Below are 13,667 nucleotides of genomic sequence, written 5' to 3' on the forward strand. Positions count from 1 at the left end.
TGTTGTTGTTTTTTGTCCTACTGTGATATTGACCCTTCATTCACGTTACTATCTTAGTTGATTATCACTTTCGTTTATCTATTTTTGTCAACGGAGCAGAGATTGATGAATGTGATAGCAGTCCGTGCCATAATGGAGGAACGTGTCACGATGGAGTCGCCGAATACACCTGTCTCTGCCTGGAGGGGTATAGGGGCCGTCACTGTACTGAAACTGAAAGTAAGGCATGCCTTCGAGGTCTGTAGTTTGTTTGAAATTATGCAACCCTTTGTAATATATCGAATCAAGTTTCGATGTCGTTTCTGTTTATTGAACTGACCCACCAGAATCGAAACCTACTTGTAGGAAGTTCGTATATGAGAGAGATGACATTCCTGTAAGCTACAGAAAAATGAAAGAAAGCAATATCCATTTACCACAACAGAATCAAATAAGAAATGAGAATAAACTTTTTAAATCCGCTCTGCTTCACTGCCATCTTTATAACATTGTGCTTAACTGCTAACATGACGCAAGGAATTACAGTTGCTTGATTATTGCAAAGGCGTCAAACTTATCTTTAGAATGAGATGACATACAGAATACATATCATGTCAAAAGTGCAAAACGTTCAAAGTAATGGGAATGAAATGACTTGCAATCATAACTTTTCACTTTATTTCAGCTCATGTATGTTCAGTTAGTCAAAGTATTTGTTAATTCGGGTTATTTTTTTCCCGAAAATATCAAACATTCTTTATTCTTCATTTTTGTTTTCAGATGTGGCAACGAATAATACAGGTAAGCGGAAAGATTAAGTTCGCGTTTAATGTCCTCTTCTTAAAAGGCGCACTGAAATGTGATTTAGCGAAGCAAGATATTGCAATGAAAAACAGTTCAACAGGCCCAATAAAACTAATCAATGACTGCTATTTTAGAAATTATCGATATCACTATCCTCGATAATAAACATGCCAATGTTGGTTTGCTTCCACCAGTCCTTCTAATTTCTGTTTCTGTCCTTCTTCCTCTCATTTCAGTCAGTTTGTTTGTATCTCTGTTCAGTAATTCAGACCATCAAAAATGTCTTTACTTTGTCATTGGTAAAACCTTACTTTATCTGTATAATCTCACTTATCATCACTTTTCCTCTTTTATAAGAATATCAACCAGTCGGCTTCAATTATTCCATGACGAATATAAAAGCAGGTATGATCTACTTAATGTATGGAAGGGGTCCCTGCTTTCATGCATTACCAAACAAGCTACTCTTTCTTCATGTTATTGTACTGCATTTATGCACATCTATTTTACAGTTGTGCGCTAGTGCAAATGTTTTATGACGCTAGAAAAGCTAACAAAAGAGAAAAAAGAGCGGTGTTTGTTACCCAAGTGAAACAGTAATAGGTGACAGGTAATGACCGCAAAGTATGTTAAGAAAATTATTGAAATAGGAATATTGTTAATTTCGTGTCTGGTCATCCACTAATAATTAAAGCTTCGTGGAAAACAAGGGAACTGATACATTTTCTTAATTTATTTTCGATTCTCATGAAACTCAGACAACTTTCACTTTGTTTGCTTTAGTTTAGTCTGTCACTATCAGCTCTTCCATTGTGAATCCAGTATTCTGTTCTTCACTCTTTGTCTTCGGTTACCCGCTCGTCACCGCTCGTTGCTCTTTAAATATGTTTATCAATAAATGGTATTCTCTTTCGTCACAGTGGTGTTAGCAGCGAGTCTCTCCGCTCTGTTTGTGATCATCCTGCTTATAATATCAGCCGTCATCATAAGTCAGTAAGTAGTGCTTTTATTTCAATATAAGTCGTATTCCACTTGATACTACACGATACGAGGATTACTTGGACACTAAAATATCATTCTCTTTCACCAGTATTGGCCACTTTGTTCGTAGTTGCCCAGTAGCCCAAGGTTTGCACGAATGATACGCTCCAGAACGTCTTGGTTATTCTTTTGTTTTGTTTTGTTTTGTTTCTTCACGAAGGTGTGCTTGTAAAACTACAGTTAATGTATCAAAAGAAGATTACATAGATAAATTTGTTGATGAATGAATAGGTGAACGCTGACTAGATGAACTAATATGTACTGTTTTTGTTATCAAAGTGAAAATGACGTTATGGTCAGGAGATGTAGAGAGAGCATCAAATCATTTTTTAAAAGAGGAATGAGTAATGTTGACTTCTCGTTCTGCAGTCGTATGTTGTTGTGTTTGTTTTTTACGAACTTACCGGAATTTCATATTTTACTTTGTTTTACAATGTATCATATTTTCATTTCATTGCTTAACTTTATAGTCACGGGAAGAAAGGCAACGAAGTGGCGCCCTCTACGCCAGTAAATTTACATTCTAACGCCGATTTACATCTCATGTGTGATAATGAGGCGAAACTTGGGTGGATCGAGGACGACGGTAATGCCCATACGAGCAAGGATTCATGGGATATTGGAGATATGACGACTTCCGCCTGGGGATCAGAGAATGACTCGGGATATATCATTGACCCGGAATTATTCGTTGATGACCAATTGTGACCTTCTCTTCGTCAAACAAAGCCGTTAAACAAGACAAGACAAGAGAGCGTCGGACATGTTAAAGACGATGGTGCGTCTTTGCACATGTGTGTGTGTGTGTGTGTGTGTGTGTGTGTGAGAGAGAGAGTGAGGGAGAGATGGAGAGAGGAGAATATGAATATATCTTATTGGTATAACAAATTGGTGCTGTCGTTGTTTTGTTCAAGTGTTCCACGTCTTACAAGCTTGGCTTTTTAGTGGAACACTGTTTTCCATCGTTATGATTATTTACTATTTTTGTTGGCATGACAAAGTGCATTGTTTGTTTTTTATGACATCTTTTGCGCATAAGATTATACTTTATATCTTATTTGAAAAAAAAAATGTCCTTATCAGACGAATGAAAGACAAATCGACAACAACTTGTACCGCTTTGAATCATGTTCTCTTTTTCTTTTTCTTTTTTTGATGATGGAAAGAAATAAACGATTGAATTGAATTGAAATGAATTGAATTGAATTGAATTGAATTGAATTGAATTGAATTGAATTGAATTGAATTGAAATGAATAATGATAATAAAAGAGAGAAGGAAGAGCCTAACATAGAGACAGATAGAAACATGTATATCTTGTAGTCGGTCTATCACACCTCTCACATCCTTCGGAGTCGAGCAGTTCAGTGGAAACGTCAGACTCAATCGTTATCGTTGCTGGTTTTTCATTGCTGCCGTGAATGCAAAATCCTGCCTTATAAGATACAGAAAGAAGATGTTATACTAGTAGCCTGATAAAGTACAATGTACGATGTACCCTAGGCTTGCATCCTGAATGATGAGAAACAGAGAGAAGGGCGCCCTCTGCGATCTTCTTTGGGCAGCTGACTTTACGGACGCTGATATCTCCAATAATGTGCCCGTGTGTCGTGTTGCTGTCAATCTGATTTCGAAAGAAGAAGAAAAAATTGTGGTGGGAGACGAACCAGGTAGCGATATATATATATATATATATATATATATATATATATATATAATATATATATATATATATATATATATATAATATATATATATATATATATATATATATATATATATATATACATATATCCGTTGGGTATATATCCATCGGGAATATATAGTTTGTTGAGGATTGAAAAGTGCTCAATGCTGTAAAGCAGAGCATATAAGATCGCGACAGCGTGAAACCGCCGGTAGCAGACAAGGCACCAAAACACTGGTACGCCCTCTCTCTCTCTCTCTCTCTCTCTCTCTCTATATATATATATATATATATATATATATATATATATATATATATATATATGTGTGTGTGTGTGTGTGGTGTGTGTGTGTGTGTGTGTATTCCACATATTCATATCAGGATTATCATGGCGCTTACTTTGTGAGTGTCAGGTGAAATATCTGAATAATGTTATTGAGAGTAAGATACTTCTTAAACAATGGGTTTCTGTGTATATTTTCTGCGTTTTGTTCATTTGGATACAAGGAAAATTAAACAGACTTTCTCCGAATTAAAATCGAAGGCCCAGGAGAGATTTTGGGTAGTTTTCCACAACAGAAGAGAAATTGTTTTGTATCTTGTTCCCAGTGTTGATTTGTATGCATTATCTAATGCCAGAGGATGCCACGAGCTACTCCGTTTAAGGCACGAAGAGATGGTAGCGAAAAAAAAAATCGGATTGGCTCATAAGGCGGACACTGCTGCGTCATTCGTTTCTGTTCCATATTTGTGACGTCAGAACAAGATGGTGGCGATGTGAATTCGTCGACTCCCAGGACTACCACCAATAGATAGCATGTTATTATGTACGCATGTTCATTCGAATGTGCAAAGTTTTGTATGTGCGCATGTGTGTGTATGTGTGTGTGTGTGTTTTCACGTAGTGCTTCTCAGCGGTATTAAAGAGAAAGTCCACCCTACGGGTTTTGCGTGAATAGACGCAGAAGAATAAGCGGATTAGAACGGAGTGATGGTTTGAGCACATTCTGATCAAAGGGGGGGGGGGGGGGGGAGATATAATTCTTAGTTATGATCAATCATAAACCCCATGATATAGCGTGAGAGCTCACCATCTATTAGCCCTGTGCATAAAATTCGACAAAATCTGTTTGTTTTGGTTTTTTTCTTCTTCCTTATGGATGTCGGGATATTCTTTTGCATGCAGGGGTTGTGAAGAAAATACTTCCAATGATTAAACTAAGGGTGCATGTTTGATTAGACATTTACTTGATTGGAAAATAAAAATAATTTCATATCACAAATCAAATTCTCAGTGTGGGATGAGCTCGCATGTGAAACCACAGAATTGCCAATTTGTGTTTAAGGGATCACAACTTCAAGAAATCATATCTTTCCCAATAATCATCAGAATTTGATCAAATTATATCCTCCTGTTTCTTTAATTTCTCTACACGACTTCTCTTCTATGGAAAGCTGGCATACGCTAAATCAGCGAAACACTGAATCTTTAACAATCCAACATCGACCTCGTCAGGTTGAGCCCCAAAACTCTCGCCTTAATTAGACTCTTCGAACATAAAAAGCTAAAAACTTCCATGTAGACATAAATATTATGTTCCATGTTGGTCTCTTTATTTGACATATCTCTCCGCAGATAGGTTTCAAATCATATAAATCTACAGAAAAGTGTAAATAACCGTACAGACTAGATCGGTTCTGTTTGACACAACGCATGATACGAAACAAGCTCACTTTATGAAACAAAATACCTTTCTTTCTTTCTTTTCCCCCGGAAATATTCAATTCAAGTGTGAATGATAAGATACAATAAACAAATGCAAGGTAAAGAACATCAGTTTCTTTCAGAAATTTATGGTTTAAGTTTAAGATAACAGTCCATGACACTTTAAAGTAGACAGGTGAAAAAAAAGAAGAAAATAAATATGTATGAAAGCGCAATTGGAATAACGGAACACAGACTAAAATACATTTCACTGATTCCTTCAGGCCTACATTAGCGTAGGCTCCAAGGTATCAGCGAAATGATGACGTCACAATTCTACTTCAGATGAGAATACTGATTAGGTGGATGTCTAAGTCTTCGCACATGACAACAGACTTTTGATAGGTCTGTAGGTTGCTACTTAAAAATAAGAAAAGGATAGAAAGCACGAAATATTTCCGAAAGCGCACATCTTCGAGGATTATTGTGTTTGAAAAAAAAAACAACAACAACGAAAAAGAAGGAATTTCACAATAGCTGTATGATCTAGCCAATTATGTCCGTTGTGTCTCTACTGCAGTACGTGTTATTCATATTAAAAATAGATACGTATTACCATGGTGACGTGCTGTACCATGGAGGAATAGCGTCCTCGTCGGGTCTGTGAGCATATTTTTTTTTTCTGTTTTAATTCGAAACTTGTTACCCAACAATATCAAGTAACCATGGTAACCATGGCAAAGACTGCAAATGATCTGAAAGCGTCAATAACACAATGAAATACAAGCGGAGCTAGGTGTTTGACCTTCAAATAACCCGTTTTCTTTATTTGCACTTACTTGAAGGAAACTTAAACGTTGCTTTCTTTTGTACAAAACATCGGATTGTCTCACCCTTTTTCTAACATCTGAATACTGCAAAACACAAAACACTTGGCACAAGTCGCTCTTAAAAACTTATCAATACACAATATCTCGAAAACGTAAACACAGTCTGAATCGATTAGAGTTGTCCAAATGAACATGGAAATTTGATTCCCACTATACAAATGATTGCTACAGTGCTTTTCATGATTGTCCAACTTGTACGATATAAAATTTGTGATATATCAAACATTCATTAACACAAGGTATACTAGTCACCACGGCTTCTCCTCAAGGCGCTTTAACCGAATGGCGTTACTTGTACAGAAAAACTTATTTATATCACGTAGGTAACTTCGCATTTCTCAGTTCGTGTGACCGAACAGTATATGAACCCATTCCGACGGTATTACGATGTTATCATTACTGAGCACACAATTTAAATATCTCTTCGAAATCGTTTCACAAACGAAAGAAAACGAAAAGAGAGAAATGGGTGAAAACGTCTCTGATTCACCCAAAAACGTTGTAAAATATGGAACTGAATGACATGCGGAACACCATTTCAATAAACTACACGTAAAACATTCTCTCTGCTACACATCGCTTTCCTACGGTACAAAATCTGCGAAATAGTTTCTTCTAAAAGTCCACAATTCGTAAAGAACATATTCACTGTACATTTTGTCAATTGAGAAGACAAGCAACCAAGAACATCCATACGCCTACTCATCATGTTCTTACCCTATAGGCTAGAGCTTGAAGAGCAATACTATGTTTTGGGGACGAACTATTACGGTTTGTTTCGTAACAAAGAATCACATCAAATGTAATAAGAAAAGAACGTACAGCAAAGATGCCTACTCATAAATTTGTGTCATTAACAACACAGAAAAGTGTTGGGGTATCCCATCCGATGGGTATAAGCTGAGTGGCACACAACGGTCAGATTGACAGAGGGTAAGATGATGGACCTCTTTAGAAGAAAGCGAGGAAAAAAAAAGCTGATGAGAAATTGATGACTTGTCTTTCACATATGTTGATTTCTGAGCTTGTCATGATTCAGCTACTGTAGCTCAAGGTTCGATAGGACTAATAGGCGTACGATTGTTCGTGATTGCTCGCAAATATACCCTGCATGGCGTTAACAAACATCATGATACAAAAATAAATAACATGAAGACTACATGAGTGTTGAGAGCTTGCAAGTGAAATTTGATGTTTTGATTAATCATTACATGGCACTCGCAAGGTAGGTGGGATCGTATCACGTGCATGTTCGCACCATTGGGTAAGTTTAGGCAGACTTCCAACTTGTAATTGTGTCCGTGTTACCCAGTAAGCATGACAATCATTCCATAATGTAAAAAAAAAAAAATCTATACAATTCTCTCCATCAAAAGTTGTGACATAATATCGTCCAGTATTGAAACATGAACGCCGGACAAGATAAAAGCACAGAACATAACAAAGACCACAAGAACAAAACAAACAACAAACATCGTTTATTTTCCAATACAAAAATAGGCCTAAAAGTAATTGCCAATTGTCATTTTAGTGAGAAAGGCAAGCATGTTTTTGATTTTCCTCAGGTGGTCATTGTGCACGACTGAAAATTCTAACATTTGTCATGTGCAATTATAGTGACTAATTTATTCTTCCGATCACTTCTTTTAAAACAAAAATGCCTTGCATGACTAATTTCACATCTCAAAGACAGTGCTTTGGTATTTTCATTTCAAACTTCACAGGGATACCAAAATAGCCATATTTTTACGACCATTGGCAAATCGTCATTCATCGTTGTGTTGGTTGGTAAGGGAGAAACTGCGGGCGCCATGACTCTTTCATCAATTTGATATGGTAAGTTATCAATGTAAAGTAAGTACGAGAGATACAGAATGCAGGAAAGACATATAGAATGAACTAGAGATTGACAGAATGAAGGATAGAAAGAGGGAGGGGTATGAATAACAGAAAGGTAAAGAGAGAAAGGAGGGAAGGGGGTCGATGTTCAACTCATTTGTACGACTCGAAAGGTATTTCCTGACCAGGCACCGGTGTCCCTCTGGGTCAGTAACAAATGCGAGTTTGTTAAGTAGGGACAAAACAAACAGTCAGTACATCCCACATGTTGGGACAACAGACGTAGCGGGCGTCCTGGCGACTTTGTTGTCATCGTCACCATTGGTGACCCACCTTGATTTCTGTCCGTGATTCTCCTGAACTGTTGTACATTTCAAATAAACATGGCAGACAGATTCAATTCAACAATTACAGTTGATTAGTTGGATCATGTGCAGTTTTTCGCCTACATTAAACATGGTTTCGATGTCGAGTTAACTTCTGAACACCAATAAATATCAGTCACTTAAACTTCAATTTCATCCCGAAGGTAGAATGAATGCTGGATGGAGAATGACTTCATTTTTCAGTACCCTGCCAGACTCTATCAAAATCTATCAGTTAACGATTCCTTCCCAAGTGAAGTATTTGGTTGATGTTTTTAGCAAGACAGATTTGTGCTGCTGCGGTGCTGTGGGTGATGTGTATTACTTTTGTCAAGTCTCGCTCAACAAGCTGCAGTGACCGACATGAACAGATAGAGCGCCCTCTGGTGGTTAATGATTCAAGATCTTATGGGACTGACGGTTCTTACTCATGACCCTTCACATAAATTCATCCTAGTATTACTTACACATGCCCCGTGCGAAAGAGGAAGTTGCAAGAAATCAAGAAGAATTTCATGCTTCGTCATTAGATGGAGTCGTCTGCAAAGATGGCAAGGGCTAGATTAATGCCGAAAGGGACATCGCTAATGGAGTAGTATTCACAAGTGAGCACTTGTCAAACCTGTTGAAATTAAGCAAGGTCTCAACAATATACAAGAAAAACATTCATGCTCTAGGCTGTGGTATTCTTGGCAGAGGTAATTGCCTTCAAAGTGTCCGTCATTGGAAAATGTTGCAGAAGAAGGGTTATTAAAAAAGTCAACAAAATATAAATCAATTTGGTCGCATTTACCAGCTCTTTAAGAGCCTCTACAAAGGTGCTTAATTGAATGCTACTTTCACGTTCGTTTAGGCATGTCTGCATATTTGGTCACGAATATGTCTCGTTATCGAAAACACTTCTGTTAAAAAGAAAAACAAACAAAATCTCACGCTTTGCACAATCGTTACGTTATGGAAAAAAAAATCACACTGTTAATATTATTTCAAACAAATTAAGCTTAACACTCTCCGAGTGCTTTGATATTCTCTGTTTTATTTACATTTCTACACAAACGGAAATTGAAGACGAGGTTTTTCTTTGGATTCTGCCTGTTTGGAGAAAAATAAGAAGCTCGTTTTTATTTGATTCCCCGTCTACATTTTCGACAGGAATGGACGTAATTTCGTTGGGCACATATTCATCCATGCCCATCCCTGATCAGTATTTATTATAAAAAAGGATAATAAGAAAATCAACAAGTTGTTTCAATCTCGAAAAAGACGGAAGTATATACCCACATGGACTCTTAAATAACTTCCCTTGTACTCCTATCTTGGCACATTTTATGAAATAGCAAAAAACTCACAGAAAAATATGGTACACATCTATCTAAACATATTGATCGATTTGCACGAAGCAAATAGCACTCTGTTCGGTGGGTCGATTCTCCTCATATTCACTTATAAGCACAATAAAAATACAGCATCATACAGACTGCACCTCGAAGTGATTGATTGTCCATTGTGTCTGTCCAGGTTCCAGGACTGAGTTGCTTGATTCTAATGTCGCTGTTGTTTGCTGTTGTTTTAAGATCACCACACCCTTTGCTCCACCTCCTTTTCGTAGCTTTTCACATTAGAGTAGAAAAAGCCAAGCGTATGAGAAGTGAGCGGCGTAGAGAGTATGGGGAACTTTTAAATCTCTGCGTGCAGTTTGGGGGCAGCAGTCACCGTGGAATAGTGCACGAATTTATCACATGCAAAATATAATGTTGAAGTCTTAATCCATAGAAAAAGTTGCACTTGTCCGTGATTGTCATACAACTGTTTTATTTCTGTTTTCTGTTTTCGAAGAGTTCTCCACAGGTGAGCGCAGTGGCGGCCACCATAGGAATGAGTTCTATGTACATGATACCATCAAATAATTTGTACAGAATCGCAGGGCAACCATCGAGATGAGATTGTCAGATCTTGCTTCGCTCTCTCCCAACAAGATCTGCAGTCTTTTCATACACTATATATATAAACACGTCTGTTTCTTCTTATTCTGTATGTAAAATGTGATCAACCCTGCCTCCGAAATAAGAAAAAAAAATCAAAATCACTCAGCCTAGTTGCCAGAAAAGGTCAGTCCGTTTAACTCTAGCAGCACCAGCAAATAAAATATGCATCTCTCGATATCGTGCAAGAACTTGGTCACTGGTCATGAAAGTCTTAATATTGTCCATGTCAGGGGACTCTTTTTGGCGTGCAGTGGTAAGGCTCACTCCACGGAGAATGAAAACGAGCAGCGTCGCCTCATACAATGTCCTTTGCGCGGTTTTCGTTCTTGTCGTCCCCTTTCGACGGGCTACCGTCCATCTTGTTCACTACGTTGCCGCCAGAGCTGGGCGTGGTGGGGTGCGGTGGGATGCTGTTCGGAAACGCCTTCTCGATGTACTTCAACATTTCCGTCAGGCAGTTCTGCAGCGTGGCGAAAGCCGCCGAGAGGGCCGGGGTGCCGAAGCCGTGGCTGATTAGGCTGAAGTGCGTCAGACACCGCTGAATGGACGGTTCGAGGATGGGCTGGGGTCGAGTGTTGCCGATCGGGGACCGATCCTGACACAGGACGTCTTGTAGCTCCTTGGTGATTTGTCTGCAAGGATTAAGTGTTAGAAGAAAGGCGCAATTAGAGCACTGTGACTATGTGGGACGATCGAAATGCAGTACGCTCTGTCATGTGATGGACAATTGGGACTAATATCTGTATTCCGAGGGTTACAGAATGAGATTCTTATCCTCCTATTGGCCTCTAAATGTCGTATAAATTAGACGTGCAGTACGATGATGGAAGACTTGAATGTATATAGGGACACAGAGGACTCTGTTTCTTTATATTCTGTCGACGGCAAATGAACGTCAATAATGTCAAACTGTATTCTTTTTCTATCAGTCAAGTCGTGTTTGCTTTAAAAGAAAAAACATCTACGACCCCAGCCTCCCCCCCCCCAAAAAAAAAAAATGAAAAAAAAAAAGAAAAAATGAAAAAAAAATGAAAAGATATCTTTGACATTTAAAAGGCACGGGGACAGGACATCCCAATGAATGCGAATGTTCTCTCCTCCCCGAAACACGTTCTAAGTATCAATGTTGCCCAGACGGGTGCTTACATCCGTGGACAATGTCTTTTACCTCTTATTATTACATTATCATCTTTTCAACAAGGCGTGTGGCTGGGTATTTAGCAATGTCATGTTGATAGGAATAGCAGGACCAAAGGGAAGAAAATATTCCTACATAAGAGGACTCTGGTTACTGTTATTATAGAAGACCGTAATGTCGATAAGACCGTAACACACAATGGTTAATAATCTTGACTCTTGAAGAATCATCCCCTAATGCATCTCACTCTGAATGTTATACTGGGATGGAATGCATGATTATGTAATCATTAGCTAACAGGTACAAGAGAATTATGTGCCACATAGTTCGGCAAACTCGAAAGTGGTGTCAGTAATTTATTTTTTTTATATATAGTTCTGCTTGTTTTGACAAAATGTGGAATACGTTCCTATTGTGCATGTTAAATGTATTGGATATTGCTCAACCTATTAATTTGTGTAATTACGATATTATTATTCTCTCACTCATTTAATATATCATACGTGTAAATGCTTTATTTTGTATTGTCTGAAGGTTTGAATTTGTCTGTACACTGGTATATTATAGTATTAGAAATGCTATATGCAATTTAGCCCCCTGGGCTACGAGATATGATATGAATAAATAAACCTTTCTATATTATAGCTTGTATTCTCTGTCAAATCGGTAGTGGACTTACTTGGCGGCTAGCACCATTTGTCTCCGCGTTTGGATCTCCGAGGGGTCTGTGTGCTGCCTCGTGAGATACTCCGAGAGCTGGCGAGCCGGAAACTCCGTTTCGCACACGTACCCAAAGTCTCGAGCTAAATGAATCGCCTCGCCTGCAGAGATTAAACAGACAAGAGAAAAATAGGAAAGATGTTTACAAAATGTTGTCACCTTCAACTGTGAAATAAGCCTATATTGCAATTTCGAACTCGTTTCAATGCAGGTAAGGTTATATGCATGCCATGTGGAATTTTTCTTTGCTGTAATCACCGTCACTCGGTAAACATTCAATTATATTCAACTGCTGTTAAGCAAGATTAATTTCATTTTAATCTTCATCTCACTTTCCAAGGGATCCTGCTAAATGATGTAACACAATGGAGAAATTCTTGTTCTGTAGCATCACCTACTTTAACTCGCGAGCTTTAAATCTAGGACGCTAATCCTACGACGTGGATATAAAACGAAAATGCTCTTCTGCACATGCGCGAGGAAGCTATTTGTCTAACCCAGATGTAGAGCTCGCTAGTCACAGCTTTCGTGATAAATTTCATTTGCACAACATCAATACTTAATCATTTATCTTCCTTCCACCTCTCTCTCTATGTCCATTTATCAGATATTGTCATATAATATGATAAAGAGAGATAATACAGATGTAGCTCTCTCTCTCACACACACACACATAACACACACAAAGACACACTGTCATATCAATTGAGCACGAAATTCTCCGGATCGGACTATGTGTGATAAGATCGAAAGTGCTGGCACCGAGTGAATGAATGGTATGAATAATTCAAACAAATATCGCTTGTTTTTTTTATTTACATGATAACTTTCAGTAATCTCTTGACTCTTACAAAATATATAATCATTGGAGAGGGCTAAAGGATTAAAACTCCATCCAACTTATCCAACTTCAAAAATATAAACCTTTTTCGATCTCATATCTTAGATGTCTTGTGCTATGAAGCTTTTAGAAAGGAGGTGGTGAGTCGTATGGTGGACAACTTCGGCTATCACTGAATACCAAGACACGACTTTCGCTCGTTAGTTTGACTCCTGCAGACGGCGTAGGCCGGTATATAAGCGGCATCATGCAAATGAGATGTGTAAGTTGACTGTTATCACACTCATCATCTCTGCTCACATCTCAAATGGGCGGAGTCACCAGCTATCTCGATTGTTCAGGGGATACTAGAGCGCCATTCATGCGATGATATGCATCGCCTTCATTCATACTTCAACTCCCTGCTCACTGTTTTACGCAGAGCACTCTTAAAGCTGCGCAGCGCTTTTCTGTGAAACCACAAGGCGGTGGGCAACTCTAACAATCTGACACTGTGTGAGTCTGATCGTCATTAAAGAGTCATTAAAACCGCAAAATGCAAACGAGAAAGAGGTAGTGTATGCGTGAGACCAAATGTATTTCAGTTCTACCGTCTCCTACATGAAAATTATCATTACACTGATTTCCATCGTATTAAAATACAGATGGCAGATTCAAATCACAATTTTGCTAT

The 13,667-nt window shown here is 38.2% G+C and overlaps 1 protein-coding gene across 1 annotated transcript in view; it reads right to left on the bottom strand.

Moving 5' to 3' along the window:
- Positions 1-10,590: 10,590 nt before the first annotated feature.
- Positions 10,591-13,667, bottom strand: part of LOC139734935 (transcription factor AP-2-alpha-like) — a 123,130-nt gene continuing 120,053 nt past the window's right edge. The window contains exons 9-10 of the mRNA XM_071645712.1: positions 12,113-12,254; positions 10,591-10,927 (exon numbers count right to left, since the gene is read on the bottom strand). Of these exons, the coding sequence (XP_071501813.1) occupies positions 10,591-10,927; positions 12,113-12,254 (479 nt within the window). The remainder of the gene's footprint in view (positions 10,928-12,112; positions 12,255-13,667) is intronic.

The sequence above is a fragment of the Diadema antillarum genome, unplaced genomic scaffold (genome assembly GCF_040938485.1).
Source record: "Diadema antillarum isolate AM-2024a unplaced genomic scaffold, OU_Dant_1.0 seq00000552_RagTag, whole genome shotgun sequence".
Lineage (NCBI taxonomy): Eukaryota > Metazoa > Echinodermata > Echinoidea > Diadematoida > Diadematidae > Diadema > Diadema antillarum.